Raw genomic sequence first — 21,578 nt, 5'->3', positions numbered from 1 at the left:
TCCAAGGAGTGCCTGGTGAGCTTTAACTACCAACCTTGCAGTTCAAACTGACCTTGGCGGTCCAGTGCTTGTCCTATGGTGCCAGAGCCACTGGGCATGATTAATCAAAAACTGTGTTTGAAATATACTTCCATCTGAAAGAGCCCAAAGCTAGAAAAGTTCAATTCACATAAATTCAACTAAAGACTCTTAAATATAATGTGAGACTTAAAAAACAAACACACTGTACAAAATAGAGAATTGTACCATAATACCGAAAAAGGTAAATATTAAAACATTAAGTTGCTGTTGTTAAGTGCCATCAAATCAGTTCAGATTCGCAGCAGCCCTGTACAAGGTTTCTGAGAAGCAGCTAGTGGATTTGAACCACTCAAAATAGACAGGATACTGACTTACTTTTCAGCTATTAAAATTTTCAGTTGTTGAACTTTCATTTGATTATTTTTCACAGTTTCTGTTTGTATACTGAGATTTAAAAAGCAAAAATAAAAACTTTTAATTCATTATTAATATACATTCCTTTATATTACTGAAGTCCTTGTGTGACACTGTGGAATGATGCACTGGATCACAAGGTTGGTTTGAACAGCAAGATTGGCAGTTCAAATTCACCAGCCACTCCTCAGAAGCCCTATAGGTTGCTATGAGTCAGAACCTCAACACTTAATAACAACAGCACTTAATAGCACTTAACAAGCTTAACAGCACTCAGTAACAGCAACATAGTCTTAGTGTGGTACTGTGGAATAATGCACAAAGTCGGTTTGAAGTGCAAGGTTCGTGGTTCAAATTCACCAGTCACTCCTTGGAAATCCTATGGGTTTCCTATGAGTTGAAAGTGACTCAATGGCAGTTACCACCACTATAGTTCTGGCATGGCACTATAGGATAACAGCAAGGTCAGTGGTTCAAACCCACCAGATGCTCCTTGGAAATCCTATACAGACCACAACAACGTAGTTTTAATAGTGGTGTTTACAATGTTTGGCTGTAAATTCCAATATCTGGGTCATCTCAGAGTTGGCTTCTGTTATCCCTCCCATGCCCTAGCCCCTGAAAATGAATTACATTTTCCTGGTCTTATGTCAAATAACTTGGATTGTAGCTTAGACATTACCAATGATATGTCTGGAGACCCTGAATGTGGTAATTATCTTCTAAGATTATCTTCTGGGTTTTGATTATTTGTTTGCTTGTTTTAGCAGTCAATTAACTGTCTCTGGTATAGCTCAAATTTCAACTAAATTCTTTGAATGTTAGGTGGTTGTTGTTGCTAAATCCTGTGGAGTCGGTTCCGATTTACAAAGACACCGTACAGGGTTTCCAAGGCTTTTGAAACCTTTGCAAGAGCAGAAAGCCTTATCTTTGTCTTGTGGAGCAGCGAGCAGCTGGAACGGAAGATCTTGTGGTTCAAAGTCCAGTGCTCACCACACAGATCCACTGCATTCCCCTTCACCTTAGTTATGCGGCTTTAAACCTACTCTGAACGTGTATGATTCGGGGTCAGTCTGAGACCTGGAAAGAGTTATTCACGCAGATTCTGAGGTTCTTCCACTCAGGCCCTCTTTTTTCCAGGTTTCTTCTTTAACTTCCCAGTGCTTGTGGTTTCCTGAACTTTGCCCTCTACCTCTTCAGGCCAGAAGACTTCAGGTTTTCTTTTGGAGTTTTGACCTCAGTGCTAAATGTGGCCTGACATCAGGTTTTTTGTTGTTGCTGTTTGGTAAGTGCCATCTAGTCAGTTTCCGACTCATAGCGACCCTGTATATGGTTTCGGAGGCTTTTTAAATCTCTGCAGAAGAAAGCCTCATATTTCTCCTGCAGAGTGGCTGGCGGGCTAGAACCGCAGACCGTGTAATTCAAAGTCCAGTGTTTACCATAGGGATCCACAAAGCCATAAAATGGGAATGTCACACTGTGCAACTCTTTTCTTCCAAGTACCAATTCACCTCTAAAATCTCCCTGCTTTTTACGTATCTCCACTCAACTCTATGAGTTTTGTTGTTATTGACGGGGTATCCTTCTTTGCTTTTATGTATTTACCCAAAGTTTATAGTTACGCATGGTCAGTCCAGTAGCAGCTTACTCAAGCAAACTGAAAGCAGACTGTTGACTAATACTTTGTCTAATGCTAGGTAAAGTTTTTTGTTTTTTAATTATTTAATTGTGAATCAGATGAAGGTTTACAGAGCTGAGGCTCCACCAGTCTCTATCTAACCAGTCAGCCTGGTCTTTCTTTTATGATTCTGAGTTTTGTTCCACATTTTCCTCCCATCTATCCCTTTAGGAGCTCTGGTAGCGTAGTGGTTACGAATTGGGCTGCGAACCACAAGGTCAGCAATTCGAAACTACCAGCTGTTGCACAGGAGAAAGATGAGGCTTTCTGCTTCCGTAAAGATTTACAGCCTCAGAAACCCTGTACAGGGTCACTATGAGTCGGAACCGACTCCATGGCACAACAACAACATCCCTTTCAGGGAGGCCTGGTGTGGCACTGTGGGTTAATGCGCCACATTGCAAAGCCATTTGAACTGCAAAGTTGGTGGTCCAAGCTCATCATTCACTCCCCGGAAACCCTATACAGGGTCGCTATGGGTTGGAACCGACTCGACGGCACTTAACAACAACATCCCTTTCAGAGTAGTTGGTAATGGCAGCCAGGCACCACCTAGCTCTTCTGGTCTCAGGGTTGTGGAGGCTGATGTTCACGTGGTCCACTAGTCCATTGGACTAATTGTCTTTGATTTTCATCACTCTTCTTCCCTCTAGATGGGAAGAGATCAATAGTTACACCTTACATGGCCACTCACGAGGTTTTAAGACTCCCAATATCCCATGTGAGTTAAGTTTTGCTAAAGATAATACAGAAACGGTTACAATCATACATTGACAGAGAACTCTCAGAGGTTCAAGCTGGATTCAGAAGAAGCCATGGAACGAAGGACATCATTGCTGGTGTCCGATGGATCTTGGCTGAAAGCAGAGAATTCTCAGATGTTTACCTGTGCTTTATTGACTATGCAAAGTCTTTCGACTGTGTGGATCATGATAAGCTATGGACAACATTGCGAAGTATGAGTATTCTGGAAAACTTAATTGTGCTCATGAGGAATCTGTACCAAGAGGCAGTTGGTTCAAAAAAACAAAACATGGGAACACCGAATGGTTCAAAATTAAGAAATGTGTGCGACAAGGTTGTATTCTTTCACCATACTTATTCAACCTGTATGCTGAGCAAATAATACGAGAAGCTGGGTTCTATGAAGAAAAACATGGCATCAGGATTGGAGGAAGACTCATTAACAACCTGCAATATGCAGATGATACAACCTTGCTTGCTGAAAGCGAAGAGGACTTAAAACATTTACTGATGAAAATCAAAGAGCACAGCCTTTGATATGGATTGCTTCTCAATGTACAGAAAACAAAAATCCTCATCACTGGACCAGTAAACAACATTCTTATCAATGGAGAAAAGATTGAAACTGTCAAGGACTTCACTCTTCTTGGATCAACTAATAACATTTATGGAAGCAGCAGTCAATAAATCAAACAACATATTGCATTAGGCCAATCTGCTGCACAACACCTTTTTAAAGTGTTGAAGAGCTAAGATGTCAGCTTGAGGACTAAGGTGTGCCTCACCCAAGCCATGGTATTTTCAATAACCTCATATGCATGTGAAAGCTGGACAGTGAATAAGGAAGACCATAGAAGAATTGATGCTTTTGAGTTATGGTGTTGGAGAGCATACTGAAGGTGCCATGGACTGCCAAAAAAAGAACCAATAGATCTGTGTTGGAAGAAGTGCAGCCAGAGTGCTCGTTGGAGGCCAGGATGGCCAAACTTCATCTCTCATACTTTGGACATATTGTCAGGAGGGAACAGTCACTGGAGAAGGATATCATGTTTGGTAAGGTGGAGGGTCAGAAAAGAAGAGGAAGACCCCCAATGAAATGGATTGGCTAAGTGACAGCATCAATGGACTCAGCATGGCAACAGTAGTGAGGTTGGCCCAGGATTGGGCAGTGTTTCGTTCTGCTGTGTATGGGGTCTCATGAGTCGGTACCGACTTGATGGCAACTAACAACAACAACAATCGCTACTCAACAAAGTAGTATGTAGACTGCTGTCTTAGAGGATAATGCTGTGCCAACTGATCTTGGTGTCCCCCTGAGACTATTGTCTTGAGCAACCCAGGTCTAGCAACTTGTTTCTTCAAGGTGTTTGGTAATAGCTGAGAATTTTTCCTAACTTTGCTCCCTGTATGTTCCATCACATTCATGGATATACTTAATACCCATGTACAAATTCTCTGTCAAACCTATACACATTTGTGGGTGCACTCCCACTCTCCTCCCCCACACCCAATAAAACATTTTGAGACAGTACAGAAATTTATTGTTATATTATAAGCACACAAAGAAATACAAAGTGTTAAATCTTATAGGTATTAATGTTGATACTCTCTAAAACCAAATAATTCCATTAAAATGCTGGAAACATTCACTGAGGTATCTGGAAACATTCATCGAGGTATCTGGAAACAATCACTGAGGTATCTAGACCAAAGATAATTCAATTCTACAAATAACTATTAGGACTTCACAGCAAACAAACCACAACATCTGTGGTCTTGTGTGTGAGTTCAGTTTCAAAACTGGATCACTATGTAAGCATAGAAAATGAAGTCAAAGCAATAATTTCTGTCTCTCTCTTATGCCAGTGGGCTATGAACCATACAACTAAAAGTAATGTCAAGTTGACGGTGCTTAAAATAATTCCTTAATGCTAACTTTCATTTATCAGTTCTAACTTTCATTTATCAGTTCTCAAAAACTCCTTTTCTCGAGAAATGAGAATTAGTCGAGAACAAAGTGCAATCCTATAAGACACCTACATTCATCTAGTTTTTATATTTGTCATTTAAAAACAATGAAGATAACAGCTAAATTCTGTGACATTTAAAAAAAAATTGTTTTCACCAAATGATGGTGAAATCTATTTTGTTTATCTAGTGATATCATTCTAAAGTCTGTAGCAGAACACTCCAGAAGCTGAGCTCCAAATTTTCAATTAATAACATAGCTGAAGAAAAAAAAAAAAAAAAATCTGAGTGCAAATTATGTTGTCTTCAAATTTGCTCTATTAATAGATAATGGAGCACACTCTATAATTCCTGAACAAAAGATACTACATTTCATTATTGGTTATCTATAAAGAAGAAGGCCAAACACAAAATCTTCATTTACTTTTGTAAAACATAATTCAGTTTTGATTAGCATACTAATCTTTTATAATAATCTATGGTGGTGGTGGTTATGTGCCGTGGAGTCGGTTTCCCACTCATTGACACCCTGTATAGGGTTTCCAAGGGTGTGGCGCTGTGGGTTAATGTGTCAGACTGCAAAGCCGTTAGAACTGCAAGGTTGGCAGTTCAAGCTCACTGGCTGCTCCTTGGAAACCCTATACAGGGTCGCTATGGGTCGGAATTGACTCGATGGCACTCAACAACAACAACAAACCTTTATGGGAGCAGAAAGCCTCATCTTTCTCCCACGGAACCTCCAGTAGTTTTGAACTGCTGACCTTGAGGTTAGCAACCCAACTCTTACCACTGTGATACCAGAGCTCCAGCTAGATATATTTCAAGTAGCCAAACCAGACAAAATGTTATGGTGTTGCTATCATCGTGTGCCGTCAAGTTGATGCCAACTCACAGTGACCTTGTAGGACAGAACAGAACTACCCCATAAGGTTTCCTAGGCTATAATCCTTACAGAAACAGATTTTCCAAGGTGGGTGCAAGTCACCAACTACTTTGGTTAGCAGCCTAGAGCTTAACAGAAATGTTACAACAACCATAGTATTTTAAGTATGTTGCCTTTTACTACTTTACACAGTTTCAATAATAACAAGGAGTTTTAGGTTAAAAACAGCATTTTTTTACCAATAATTAAGAAACTCAACAGGAAACATACATTTCTTTTTTATCTTACTCAATTTTTCTAAAAAACAACTCACTCATGAAGGAATCTATAAGACTCTTGAAAGTGATTAACTGGTTCCTTTCAAATACGACGTAAAATGTAAAGATGAAAATATAAACCATGGAAATATGTTTGAGTATTTGTAACCATCTGGTCATAAGTCCTATACAAATAAGATCAACAAAAGCTACAATAAATAAAAACACAAACTCATCACAGACAAGAATCTGAAGAGTCTTGCTAGCAAACAGGAGCTTACTCAAGAATGAACAACCTACTGGCAAGCAGAGAGAAGACACAGACACACACGAATACAAAAAGAGAGACTGAGATAGGAGGACTAGAGAATGACAGGCAGGCATTAAACTGGGGTGGCGGAGCAAAGGGATCCACGTCAGAGACATACCCAGGCAGAGAGAGAGTTGTGGGGAAGGAGGAGGACAAAGACAGTGATGTGGAGAAGAAAATGGAGAAAATCACAGAGGTAAAAGTTTCAGGCAGAAATTGAAAATGAGAGACAGGTTAAAGAACAGAAAGTCTACTATGAGGCCTAACTGGAAATAAGCAAGAAACTTTTTTCAATCTCACTAACTCCTGGTGTGTGGCACTGTAGGATCAGCACTGGACTTAGAACCACAAGGTTGGCAGTTCAAATCCACCAGCTGCTCTTCAGAAACCCTGTAGAGGGTCGCTATGAGTCAGAATCAATTCAACAGCACTTAACAACAACAACTAATCAGTTAAGTCTTCCAGAAACTCAGAGTACAGTAATTCAGATATATAAAAAAAAGTCCCTATTTTATACAGACATCAAAATGATCCCTCTTACAAACAGTTCCTCAAAGACTCAACCAACTTATCAACTGAATATTCTAAAATGCAAACCTGTTAAATTAATCACTATTTAAAAGTTTTAATACTCTTCAACTATAGGACAACAAGGTCTATGATACTTAGACTTCCTTGTTGTTGTCCTTTTGTACTTGCCTACTTCTTCAGACTTAGAGCTATAAGGTTTCAGAAAACACTCTTTTTTTTTAATGAGTGACCCTTGTGGTCTCCTGTTTCCATATTCTATATGATAAATCACTACTTACAAACCTTTACTCAAGAGTCTTATCCTTTGTGAAAGTTTTTTTCATGTCTCCTCCTCCTACTAGAGACTTTGAATAACTGTCTTCTCTAGAGCCCCAATGTATGAATACCTTTCTTACAGCAACTACCATTTTTTAACTGTCCTCTCCCGCCCCCCATGGGACAAATCTGTCCTCTCTTTGCACCACACCATCTAGCATAGAATCTGGAAAAAACAGCTATCCAGTAATTGGTGAATTAACAGTATAATCAATCAACAGACCTTGGTTGCTTGATTAAAGAAGCAAGTTTTTATCAAATACTTCTGGGTTGGCCTCTTACCTGTTTGGAGTTGGTTAAATACAATTTTGCTCCCAGATTTAAAATCTGAAGTTTTACCAGATCATCTTCACTGGTAAAGCTTTTAGCCATCTTTCTCAAAACATCAGGGGCAATTTTAGGAACTCGTTCACAATTTTCTCCAATTAGCCAAAGAATACTTGCTCGAGCTACAGGAACCTAAAATGAGAAGCATATTGTATAGATGCAAGTAAGCCATCACAATCTCCTTAATAATCTCATGTAACGTTCTCATATATCCAAGAAACGTTCCTATATTTATACCATCAAAAATAAGCACCAGGAAATCTCAGCAATATTGATTTCAGAGATAATACCTTAGAGCAGATTGGTCAAGAAAAAACACCAGTCTAGAATCCAGGCTCAATCAGAGATGGGCACACTTTGGCAAGCGGACTAAATACGGCCCTCCTGGGCCAAATCTGACTGGCATGCTTGTGCGTTTCTATCTTCTAGCAGCTTCTGCACTATGATGGCAAAGGGAAGTAGTTGCAACAGAAACCCACTGGCCCACAAAGTTGAAAATATTTATTATCTAGCAACTTCCAGAAAAAGTTTACTCTAGAGCCCTGGTTCTCTTACTTTGATGTCCATAAAAATCGTCTCAGGTTCTTATTTAAAACAGATTTTTTGGCAAGAGCTCCGAGAGCGTAGTTCTGTGGTTACTGGGTGACATAAGTCAACTCTGACTCATAGTGACTCTATGGGACAGGAGAACTGCCCAATATGGTTTCCTAGGCTGCAGTCTTTACAGGTAGAGAGAACCAAGTCTTGTTTCAAACAGGGCCTTTGTGGATTCGAACTGCCAACCTTTTGGTTAACAACCAAGTGCTTAACCATTGAGCCACAAGGGCTCCTTAAGAATATGACTTTAAAAAAAATTTTTTTTTAAACAAAACAATATTAGGGTTGTTGCTGTTGTTGCTGCTAAGTGCCCTCAAGTCGATTCCGACCCCTAGCAATCCTGTATAGGGTTTCTAAGGAGCAGCTGGTGAGTTTGAACTGCCGACCTTGCAGTTCCAATGGCTTTGCAGTCTGGTGCATTAACCCACTGCGCCACACCAAGACTCAATATTATGGTAGGCCCAGGCATCTAATTTTTTAGAAACATCATAGATAATTCCTGAGAATCCCATCTTAAGAACTCATGCATGATTCAGAAAAAGCAGCAGACTCATTAAATACCAGTATTCTAATCCAATCAGCTTCTGTCCTCTATTTATTTACATCTTAGCACTGGAAACAGCACACTAACAAGATCATCAAGGTCTTCGTATAAAATGAGGAATCCTGGTCTATTATTTGGTCAACAACAAAAGAACTAGGAATAAAAGAAATTTGTCCAATATTGCACTTCAGCATTATATGTATTTTAAATAATGTACATTTCAAAATAATTTGTGTCTTTGTAAAAAAAAAAATACTGTTTATCTACAAATTGGAAACCTTCCATCAATACCATTAACACCAGCATTCTGGAGTATGCAAATTAGTTTTATCATTATTTGCTTATTTATATCTGCCCCTATTGCAAACATAATTTGAGGTGGTATGTAAATTAATTTCTGTGAACATTTTCACCTACCATAGAAAAAAAATTTTTTTAATAAATAAAAAAGCCAAAAGCTTTTCATTAAAAGACAGTATAACAAGATAACATTCTTTTCTAAAGTCCTTTTCCAATTCTTCAAAAATAGCTCCTATCCTTTCTACAGTGCTTTACAGCTATGCACAGTATCACTGTTAAAGAAGAAAGTGAGAATAAGGACTGCTTTGCAACTAAAATTTTATCCCAATATCTGTCATCTAAATTCTTTCTAAATACCCAATTTATGAAACAGCATAAAAATAACAAATTATAATAAGGACTAACCAGTAAGTTAGTCCTTTCATCAGAATCAGAACAAGGTTATCAAACAACCTTTAAAATAAAAAAAATTACATATTTTCAAACATTCTGATAATAGCACCATCTTTAAATATTTAGAAAAATAAGTTTAGTAAGAAAGAAGAAATCAGTTTAGTTAAGCAACACATTTTAAAAAGGTCTAAATGCTATTATAAACCTATTCATGCAGTGTAATAAAACTGATATCCATACCATATACTGATTTCTGGAAAGAAGGAGGTTATTGCTAATGTTCCAAAGGTTACACTGCATTAAGACCTTACTCCTAATCTATTATTTTAAATTGGACTAAAGAACAGTAATTGAGTGGTACATTAAATTTTCCAGTATAAAGCAGTTCAAGTTGCCAGCCTTAATGAAAAGGACTTCTAAATAAGAATATATGGACAACTTCAGATTTCAGTTATGCTAGATTTATTTTTCTTAAAATATTTTATTATATATTGCGGGTATGAGAATTAGAATTCTATGACATATCACAATCTATTACCATACTTTAAGCATTTTTTTTTCCTGGTAATATGTAACACACTTATAATCTCCCATGAAAATTAAACAGAAAATCCCAAAAAGAAACAAGGTGTTAAGAAATGGCTCATATTTATAGATACACTGAGATCTAAATAACAATACTTAAATATCTAAAATTGATCATGCATATACAGCATACATAATATAGCTCTTTGAATAAAATTAAAATTAATAAATTCTAACATATATGATGAAAATCTCAAAGTGGTAGTGGGGAGGATATTATTTAGAAAGGTTCTAGGAAAGAGGTTAATAAAATTCCCAAGTAAATACTACAAAAACTTTTCCACAAGAAGAAATAATGTCAACAGAAATGTATTTATAGCAAACGTTTCATGATGCATTTTGATGAAACTGACGAATCCCATGTTTTCGTGCTTTGATTAGAATCAGAATCTTAAAATTTCTGAATCGCAGTCCTCTCTCTCACTCCCAAGTTAAGTTACAGGGATCTCATTTTTATATCACTGGAACTATGAATCTACTTTCAAATGTTTAGAACAATGGAAAAATAAAAGTAAAAAACTTTGCCAATTTTCTCCTCCGTGGTCTTTTTAACCACTGAAAAAATAGGAAACATGAACAAAATCAAACTAATGCATATACATACATACAGAGCTAGACACATAATTCCTTCAATAAGAACCTCTGCTTTTCAATATTCCCAAAGACAAACTGGACTGTAAATGACTTTGCCTGATTCTTTATTCTAAATGCCCTGAGCAAGTAGTTAAGTGCACTTTTCAAATAGAAGGCTGCTTCCACTGCCATTTTAACCCATTAGCTTGCCTGCAAAAGCAAATACAGATCCTAGCCCACACACAGCAGATATAGAAAGACATCTAAAAAGATTTTACAGATGACGCTGTAAGCAGCTCAATTTAAAACCTATTGTGCTCCAACACCGGTCTACTGCACAACGCAATAGTCTAAAGCATATCCTAAGAAAACATCAATTTTATTTATTTAAATTTGTCAAAGGCAAAATCAGCAGACATCTAAGCAAATTGCATACAAACAGCAAATCAGAGTCCATTTTCTGTATCTGGATCTGATATACTTTACAAGTTAAGCCGGAGGTAAGTTGGGGTGGCAGGGTAAGAGTAGATGTCTTGTGAAATGGCAGGCATTCAGTGAGGCACCTGGACAAGGAGTAGATGAAGTGCTGTCTCAATATGACTCAGGAATCCTCACATAACATCTTTCAAGTATTCATCTATTGATATGAATATCCACCTGTCCCTCTAGACGTAACAGAAAATCTTGTTAAGAGATAGCTGGTGGCAGGATTCATTTTATTCTGGGAGAACTTTCTCCAAAAGCAACCTTTACTATGAATAGAGGATATTCCAAAAGATGAAATATTCACAATAAGAAAATATTAAGATAACTGAACTACTCGCATAAATCTATTCAATGAGAGTGAATCCAAGACGTAGAATAAATTTAAATTTTAGTTTTCATATTTTCAATTATACCATTGACTCAACAACCAATTGAATCAAAGTCTTGAATATGATAAAATCTATGCTTGTTTAAAAAGACAAAATTACATATCCAATATCTACTGCGCTCTTACAATGTGCCAATTACTGTTTTTTAAATGTAAACATTTTAGTTGAAAATATACCGTCATATAAAAGAAATAAAATCAAGTATGTCCCAAATATAAATGAGCTTCCTTCTCATCACAAAACAGTCATTAAAATTGAGGTGGAAAGTGGTGGCAAGTTGGGCTGCTAACGTCAAGGTTCCACGGGAGAAAGATGAGGCGTTCTGCTCCTGTAAAGATGTACAGCCTCGGAAATCCTATACAACTCAATGACACATAAACACTTAAGTAAAATGATGAAGTTTGAAAAGAAAAATTGGGAAAAGAAATACTAAGCAAATTGTATATGTAAGACAGTGAGATTTAGAATTTATTAAAAGCATTTAGCAAGAAGCATATTATGAGGATATACTTTGAGACTACACAAATATTATGTTGTTGTTGTTAGTGTCTGAGTCGATTCTGACTCATCGCGACTCAAGGCATAACAGAATGAAATGCTGCCTGTCCTCCGGCATCCTCACGATTGTTACTCTTGAGCCCTTTGGTGCTGCCTTTGTGCCGATCCATCTCGTTGGGGGTCTCCCTCTTTTTCACTCCACTTTACCAAGTACGATGTCCTTCTCCAAGGACTCATCCCTCCTGATAAAATGCATGAAGATGAGAGATGACGTCTGGCCATCCTGGCTTCTAATAGCATTCCAACTTTACATCTGAGTAAAACTACAGATTTGTTTGTTCTTCTGACAGTCCCTAGTACTTTCAATATTCTTCTCCAGCACTATAACTCAAATGAATCAATTCTTCTATGGTCTTCCTTGTTCGTCGTCCAATTTTCAAATGTAATTTTTCTCCATTTATTATGATGTAATTTACTGGCCCATAAATCTATGGGTCTAGTAATGAACATTATGTCACTCTTCAAATTTTCACAGCATAGTGACAGCCGCAATGGGTTTACACACAGCAAAGATTGCGACACTGGCGCAGGACCTAGCAGTATTTCACTCTGCTGTGCACCCGGTCGCTGTGAGTCACTACTGACTCGATGGCATCTAACAGCAACAACAGTGTTAATATCTATCACTCATCTGTAAGACATACTGTTATGTTACTGTGATGCTGGAAGCTATGACACAGGTATTTTAAAATACGAGTAGGGTCGTCCAGTAGGAGTCCTGCTGTGACGTTGCAGATGAATGCGCTGGGCTGCAAAGCCAGTTTGAACTGCAAGGTTGGTGGTTCAAGCCCACCAGCCATTCCTTGGAAACCCTACACAGTGTCGCTATGAGTCGGAACCAACTTGATGGAACTTAACAACCACACACAACAGGGTCACCCAGGGTGGACAGGTTTCAGTGGTGCTTCCAGACTAGGAATAAGACGCGGACCACTTCTGAATGATTAGCCAATGGAAACCCTGACTAACAGCGGTACAGTATCAGATATGACAGTGCTGGAAGATGAGCCCCTCAGGTTGGAAAGTACTCAAAATATAACTCGGGAAGAGCTGCCTCCTCAAAATAGAGTTGACCTTATAATGACATGAATGGAGCAAAGCTTTGGAGACCTCAATTTGATGATGTGGCTAACTCAAAATGGGAACAAAAGTTGCAAGCATACATTAATAATCAGAATGTAGAATGTACTTAGTATGAATCTAGGAACATTAGAAGTCATGAAAAATGAAATGGAATGCTTAAAGATCAATATCCTAAGGTTCAGTATGGAATGCACTACAGTGTAAAGACAAAAATCCTCACAACTAGACCAATACGTACAACCATATTAAATGAAGAAAAGATTGCAGTCACAGACTTCATGTTGCTTGAATCCATAATCAACACCCATGGAAGCAGCAGACAAGAACTCAAACAACATATTGCATTAGGCAAATCAACTACAGCAGACCTCTTTAAAGTGTTCAAGATCAAAGATGTCAGTTTGAGGACTAAGATGTATCTGACAATCACCTCATATCCATGTACAAGTTGGACAATGAATAAAAAAGACATAAGAAAAACTGATGCATTTGAGTCAATGTGTTGGAGAAGAATATTCAAAGTACCATGGACTGCCAAAAGAACACACAAATCTGTCTTGGAAGATATACAGCCAGAAGACTTCGCCTCTTGTTTTTTGGACATGTTATCAGGAGGGTCTACTCCCTGGAGAAACTGAAGCTTGGTAAAGTGGAGGGTCAATGAAAAAGAGGAAGATTCCCATGGAGATGGACCGACACACCGGCAACAACAATGGGCTCAAACACAGCAACAATTGTGAGGATGGCACAAGACCAGGGAGCATTTCATTCATTTGTGCATGAGATCACTGCTGTGTCGTAACCAACTAGGTGGTCCCTATCAATAACAAGTTTTAGCATCTGTTAATGATTCTATGATCAATGATCATTATGATTTTCTAACTCCATCATTCCTTCAACATTAGTTACTTTTAATTTTAAAGAAGAGCGTTCCTTTCTCTCAATCAGTCATTTAGTCAGGATTCATAGTTCTTTTTACTATCACTTGTTTTGCTGAAATTGGTCTGTGGGAGTCCCTTCAAGCTAGTTTCTGTGTCCCTCTGCCATGTCTCTACCATTCTCTGTGCCATTCCTTACTTTTATAGGCCAAAAGATGTTCCAAGCTCATCTTGTTCTTTCTTTGCTCAAGCCCTGAAGCCAGTCATTTCTCTATAGAGCCCTGGTTCCTTTCAGTTGTTGTTGTTAAGTGTCATTCAGTTGACACTTATAGCAACCCTGTACAGGGTTTCAGAGGAGTGGCTGGAAGGTTTGAACCACCGACCTTGCAGTTAACAGTCTAGTGCTCATCCTACAGTGCCAGGAGATAATGGTACTTAACTCATAGCAACCCTGTACAGGGTTTCAGAGGAGTGGCTGGAAGGTTTGAACCACCGACCTTGCAGTTAGCAGTCTAGTGCTCATCCTACAGTGCCAGGAGATAATGGTATTTAAAAACCAAGATAAAGCATAAAAAGGAAAGACGTACTGAAGTTATTATATACATGAATCTTGCAAACAGTAAGCTAAATGGAAGTCAGACAAATGAAAAAAACATGTATCGGAGGATTCCATTGACAGGATATCCAGAATAGGGAAAACCGTGAGACAGAAAGTAGATTCATAGTCGCCAAGAGCTGAACTGAGAATTGGGTGTGACTACCCAAGGGAAGAACTTGTGTATTTTTCCTTTTTGTTTTCTCAGGGATTCTGAAAAGGTTCTAGAATTAGATAGTGGTGATGGTTGCACACCTCGTAAGTATACTAAGCCTCCTGACCTTGATGAAAGTGAAGAGACCTTAAAAAATTTACTGATGAAGATTAAAGACCACAGCTTTAGGTAAGGATTGCACTTCAATGTAAGGAAAACAAAAATCCTCACAACTGGGTCAATACATTTTTTTTGTTGTTAAGAAACATCGAGTTGATTCAGACTCACAGTGACCCCACGTAGGATTTCTGGGGCTTTACATCATCTTCACCGGAGCAGAAAGCCTCATCTTTCTCTCGTGGAGCAGCTGATGGGCTCAAACCCTTGACCTTGTGATTGATTCCCAGTCCATTGCTTATCAAATGAAGCCACTGTACTCCCATATCAACAAGTAAGTTCATGATAAATGGAGAAAACATTGACATTGTCAAAGACTTGATTTTGCTTGGATTCACAATCAACACTCATGGCAATCAAGAAATCAAAGGACATACTGCTTAAGGAAAATCTGCTGCACAAGACCTCTTTAAAGTGTTCAAGAGCAAAGATGTCAGTTTGAGAACTAAGGTGCGCCTGATCCAACCCATGGTATTTTCAATAGCCTCATATGCATGTTGGACAGTGAATAAGGAAAACAGTAGAAGAACTGGTGCATTTGAGCCATGGTGTTGGAAATGAAAGTAATGTGGATTTCCAAAGAACAAAGATCTATGTTGGAAGAAATACAGTCAGAATGTTCCTTAGAAGCCAAGATGACCAGACTTTACCTTTCATATTTCTGACATATTATCAGGAGGGACCAGTCCCTAGAAAAGGACATCATGCTTGGTAAAGTGGGGGGTCATCAAAAAAGAGGAAGACGCTTGGCCTTCAACAGGACAGTTTGACACAGTGGCAGCTGCAATGGGCTCAAGCTTAACAGGCAGAGTTTCATTTTGTTGTGCATACGGCTGCTATGAGTCGGAACTGATCTGATGGCACCTAATAACAAGAACAGGTCCCCTGAATTATAAACTTTAAAGGAGTGAATTATATGAGGTAAAATTATGTATCAATTTTTTAAAAGCACGCAGGTACCAGGTGTGCACACTGCTAGCAGGGTGCTATAGGTTGTAGATCTTCCACAATAAATGCTTGTTCATGTACACATTCATGGTGCTGTCACTAACAGCCATCAAGTCAGCCCCTCCTCATTGCAACCCTCTATAGAGTTTCTTGAAATCTTCGAAGAAGCAGAAAGTGTAATCTTTCTCCCACAGAGCAACTGACGAGCTCGAACCGCCAATCTTGTGGTTTGCAATTCAGTGCATATCATATATATATATATACACATGAAGACACACACATATGAGCACATACACCCACACATATCCAGTTATCTCTCTCTATTAGAACGTATGACATTCACACAGCTATCTCCAATGCCAAGCCAATGTTCAATGACTCATTCTATCCTTCCCCTTTTCAATATTTATAGTTCCTTTCTATAACACTGGGAAATTGTAGAATCAGGATTCGAACCTACTGGTTCAGTTTTCTTTAGCTCTTGACTTTAGGATACCCATTTATCTTAACAAAGCTGTATTTTACTGAGTCAAATTCCATTTCATTGAGTAAGCATCTCAGGTAATACTCACAGTGATACTGTCCAACAGTTTGGCCATGTGTTTAATGATTTCACCGTGTTGTGCAGGTTGCATCTGCAGTAATTTCTTAATAACAACCACACTTTCAGCAACAACTATTTCTGGAAAAGATAGAAATGATTCATATTCAGTACATGTAACATAATCCAAATACAATAAGCTTGGTAAAACAGAAACTGAAAACTAGCAAAACTTTGTTTGCTTTTAAAGACTAGGTGAAAACTACAGTGATGAGTGGTGAACACATATTTCAAGACCCATGAGGCCTGATGAGCATATATCTCAAGAAGAAGAATGTATTTTCACTCCTAACCTCTGCTGTCTCCTAGCTTCTGATAGCACCTTTCTAAGCTTTGCCTCTTTCAGTGAAGAAAGCCAAGTGAAATGAGATTGTGCTGGTCATCTAATGTGCAAAGTGCCTTTAGCTCTTAGGCAGGGGTCTCAAGGACTGCTTTTGGATCCTTGTCAGTTATACAGTGGAAAACAAATACCTACAATCTAAACAATACTTTAGGTACTTTTCAGTCAGTAGGAAGAATGATTAGTTATGGAAAGGTGTTACTGTAGAGAGAGTATGGACTTCAGAACCACAAAGGTCTGGGATTGACTTGGATGGTCACCATTTGACCCAAGAGTCTGTACTGTGCTGCCCCCTCTCGCACATCATTCCCACTGCAGGGGGTGACCCCTGTGGGCTCCATTATATAGATTCTGTTAGCCTGGCTTCTAGTTGAGTTTAACTAGTAGGTAGCACCAACAGGAGACCAGGAGAAAGGTAAGACTGGAGGATTGATTATCCTGGATCCCTCCTCGCCAAGGAGCTCTGATGGTGCGGTGATGAAGTGCTCGGCTAACACCCACAGGCTGCTGTTTTGAACACAACTTCTGATCACTAGGAGAAAGATGTGGCAGTCTGTTTCTGAAAAGATTTACAGCCTGGGAAACACAATGGAACAGTTCTACTCTGTCCTTTAGGGTTAACATGAGTCCGAATGATGGTGTGTTATTGTGAGGGTTTTGTTTTGAGGGGGATGGTGGGGCCCTGGTTATCCCTCTCTGCCAGACTCTGGCACTGCTCCCATTCCTCTATCCTTGAAGGCCTCATTCCTGTCAGTGCCTTTCTTCTGGAGTGCCTGTTAAGTGCTCCCACTCTTTCCCACCTACCCTTCAATCCTAAATATGTACAGTGCAGTGAATTCCCTCACAGGGCTCTTCTACCCATAGCCTTTGTATCTCCCACCAAATAAAGTTTTTTTCCTGATGGGTCTGGGTAAGAGAAAGCAGGAGAAGAGCCTGTTAGCATTATATGATTCCGCTGTGAGTGAATGCTAACAGGGTTAACTGTGACTGTAAAAGCTTGGAGCTCTACCATGGTTATAAAGTGAGTCATTTCAGAAGCAGGTCTCGCTATCATCAAGGAAGAAGAACCAGGAGTAGAGTGCATCCTTTGGACCCTGTGATCCTGCACACTGAGTCTCCCTGACCTAACGCAGGAGGAGTATCTGAGGAGCAGCAGGGGAACAAAAGCCTCAGAACCAACAGCCGGAATGCCAGGCGGAGTAGTGGACTTCCTGGCCTATAGAGTAAGTAAAGCTGAATGCCTTTGGGCAGGAGGATCACTTGTGCAGTAGGGTGCATCCAAGAACTTAATTGGGGAGCTAGGTGTGATGAGTCATGGAGCTGGAGCTGAAGGCCTTAGGGCTGAGGCTGAAGTGCCCTTTGTGCATATTTATCAGCAGTGCTAAAAGAGCTGTGCAACATTGCTGGAGCATGGTGGAGGTCAAAGAGCTGTTGGCTGACAGGCCAAGGGCATCCAGAGGCCTGTCTGCAGGTATGGCTGTGAAGAGGCTGTTCTGACTGAAAGACCTGTGCCTTGAGTATTTCTATCCCTGAACTGTATAATATATTGTCTATAACCTGTTAATTTCCCTAAGAAACACTGCAACTGTGAGTATGGTGTCTGAGTTCTGTGTGGTCATTGCAATGAATGATCAAACCCAGCTGAGTATAGAGTAGTGTAGACGGGCTGATTGGAATCAGATATGCTACAGAAAGTAGAAGGCTGGAGTCATGTCCGACCTCATTCCCTAGGAATCGGTCTTGAACTAGTGGCTGAGTTTCATCCTCCATCCCTTTGGTGAAGTAAGAAGAGGTCAGGCACTGTTCCGCACACACACCACTTTTATGATATGATAAAAGTTTTCCTACTTTGGATAATCTCAGGGTGTTTCAACATACTTTGTTACTTTCCCTTCATCCTGTCCACACCTTATAAATAGCACTGTCGTTACATAATTCTCCTTAATTATCCCTTTTGAGTGTGCCATCTGTTTCTTGCCAAGGCCCTAACTGATAAAGTAATTGGTAATGGAGTGGGTGCAGAAAGCAGAGCCTCAAACTGAGACTCTGAGATTGAGTTATCTATCACTCTAAAGGGGCTAATCATGGGTCCACACTTATATTATTTAGTGGCACAGGTAAAGAAATGTAATTGATCTAGCCTGAGCACCTGACCTTATGGAATGGACCTTATATATAAACATCATTGAACATCTTTGGGGGCGGGGGCCACTATTGTACCGCAGGTGCCTTCTCATTTCTTTCAATGAATCTCACCCAATGTTCCTTTTTCCTACTTCTGGTTTCTAAAGACCTCAGCACCGTGGTGCCGAGCCACTCAAAGTACAATATGGCCCCATGTTCTGAATGATTAATAGCCTCCTCCGTTCCCCAACAAAACTTAATGGTTCTCACTTCAAATGTGCATGCTACTATCATCACTTATAGTAGATAATATCTATCATTACAAATGAAGAATCTGAGCACAGGGAGATGGCATGATTTTACTCAAGACAACATGAATGTTCAAACACAAGAATTCTGGTTCGGCATTTAAGCACAAGCTGATAATAAAGCAGTCAATATATGAGAAGACGATATACTTTACTAGCTTTATCTGACTGTCTCCTTTCATTAGATTATGAGTTTTCTGTGAGGGCATGGATAGTTTGTAGGTTGAATAAATATTTTATCATTAATCTAAAATGTAAGAAACCAAATTAAAGAGAAAAACAACATAAAAAAACTTAAAAGTCCTCTGTCCAATCCAATGAGAACTATTACATATCAGTTTAGAACAGACGATAATTCCAACAAGCACATTTTTCTACGTGGATTTAAAATAACTTTAGAAAATAAAATTATCAATGTCAATGTCTATCTATATTCCAAGTCCTTAAGAAATTTATTTATCAAATTAATCTTAGTGACATTAGACTGGGGTAGGAAAAGTATTATTAAGTATTATTATTATTAAGTATTAAGTATTATTAAGTCTTATAAGGTCTTCCTCATGCCAAGAAGGAAACCATAAAACTAAAACAAAAATAAACGCTATAGCACTAACAGGAATATGTTAAATATTTCCAAAGACTGATATTGTTAATGCCATCTCCTTGTATACGGTCTCTGAGAAGTGGTTGGTGGACTTGAACCGCTGATCTTGCAGCAGGCTGTTGTTGTTGTTCATAGCAACCTTATGCACAGCAGAACAAAACTGCCCAATCGTGGGCCAACCTCACTATTGTTGCCACGCTTGAGCCCATTGATGCTGCCACTTTGTCCATCCATCTCGCTGGGGGTTTTCCTCTTTTTCTCTGACCCTCGACCCTACCAAACATGATATCCTTCTCCAGCGACTGGTCCCTTCTGACAATATATCCCAAGTATGAGAGATGAAGTTTGGCCATCTGGGCCTCCAGGAAGCACTCTGGCTGCACTTCTTCCAAAATGGATCTATTGGTTCTTTTGGCAGCCCATGGTACTTTCAATATTCTCCTCCAACACTGTAACTCAAAGGCATCAATTCTTCTACGTTCTTTCTTATTCACTGTCCAGCTTTAGCATGCATATGAGGTGACTGAAAATACCATGGCTTGGGTCAGGTACACCTTAGTCCTCAAGCTGACTAAGTCCCAGCTTCTTGGATTATTTGCTCAGCATACAAATTGAATAAATATGGTAAACCATTCAGCGTTCCCATGTTCTGTTCAAACAACTGCTTTTTAACTGGTCCATGTACAGATTCTTCATGAGCACAATTAAGAGTTCAGGAATACTCATACGTCACAATGTTGTCCACAGCTTGTCATGATCCACACAATCGAAAGACTTTGCATAGTCAATAAAGCACAGGTAAACATCCTTCTGATACTCTCTGCTTTCAGCCAAGATCCACTGGGTATCAACAATGATAGCTCTCATTCCACGGCCTCTTCTGAATCCAGCTTGAACCTCTGGAAGTACTCTGTCAATGTATGATTGTAGCCGTTTCTGTATAGTTGTTGTTGTTATGTGCCATGGAGTCGGTTCCAACTCATAGCGACCCTGTACATGGTTTCCAAGGCTAAAAATCTTTATGGGAGCAGAAAGCCTCATCTTTCTCCAGCGGAACAACTTGTAGTTGCGAACTGCTGACTTTGCGGTTCACAGCATGATTCGTAACCCCTACACTACCAGAGCTCCTTGTTTCTGTATTACTTGTAGTAAAACTTTACTCTTATGGGATATCAAAGATATCGTTCGATGATTTCCGCATTCTGTCGGTTCACCTCTCTTTGGAATGCAGTAGGTAGTAGGTAGTCTAGTCCTTATCCTACAGTACCACACCAGGACTCCTAAATGGGTTTAAATGTGATTCAGGGTATATTAGCAGATGAGAATGTACTCATTTCACCATAAAATCAAAGAATCACATATTTTCACAGCCTCAAAAGATCTTAGAGATTTTAAGGACAAGAAGCCTCCCAACCCCCAGAATCTATTCCTAAAAGCATATCTTTTTCATAGAAAGGGGCTCTCTTGTCAGGATTGGCCATTTTTAAGTAAAAAATATTTATTTCATTAATGTTACTGATTTTGTTATAAATGTTCTTTTACTTCTCAGCTCTTTTTTAAGGCCATATTTCTAAATAACAACAGTACACCACATGTGATAAAGAGATAATGAATCATTATTATTAGCTAATGATGATTAACAAACGGAACTTGAACAATTTTAAGTTTTTAAATACTCAAACAAGATAAAATCTTATATTTATGAAGAATTAAGATTAACTAAACTATAACGGCCTAACTTAAAATATCAGAATTTAAATTAGTAAATCCTCCTACATTTTAAGAGTGATTATAGATTACATTAGTTTTTCATTATCTAATTATAAAACAATCTACTGTTCCCTTAAAAGTACTACAGGGGCAAAATATTCATCTTTTTCATCAAAGTCAATA

At 38.9% G+C, this 21,578-nt stretch overlaps 1 protein-coding gene across 1 annotated transcript in view; it reads right to left on the bottom strand.

The window, feature by feature from the left end:
• The window catches only part of LOC102820845 (AP-3 complex subunit beta-1-like), a 370,338-nt gene that overhangs the window by 149,542 nt on the left and 199,218 nt on the right, over positions 1 to 21,578 (bottom strand). Inside the window, exons 14-15 of the mRNA XM_006873299.1 lie at positions 16,281 to 16,390; positions 7,404 to 7,580 (exon numbers count right to left, since the gene is read on the bottom strand). Coding sequence (XP_006873361.1) covers positions 7,404 to 7,580; positions 16,281 to 16,390 — 287 coding nt within the window. The remainder of the gene's footprint in view (positions 1 to 7,403; positions 7,581 to 16,280; positions 16,391 to 21,578) is intronic.

The sequence above is a fragment of the Chrysochloris asiatica genome, unplaced genomic scaffold, assembly GCF_000296735.1.
Source record: "Chrysochloris asiatica unplaced genomic scaffold, ChrAsi1.0 scaffold00234, whole genome shotgun sequence".
In the NCBI taxonomy this organism is placed as follows: Eukaryota; Metazoa; Chordata; class Mammalia; order Afrosoricida; family Chrysochloridae; genus Chrysochloris; species Chrysochloris asiatica.
The sequence above is the reverse complement of the archived record's forward strand: the minus strand, read 5'-3'. Positions and strand labels throughout refer to the sequence as shown.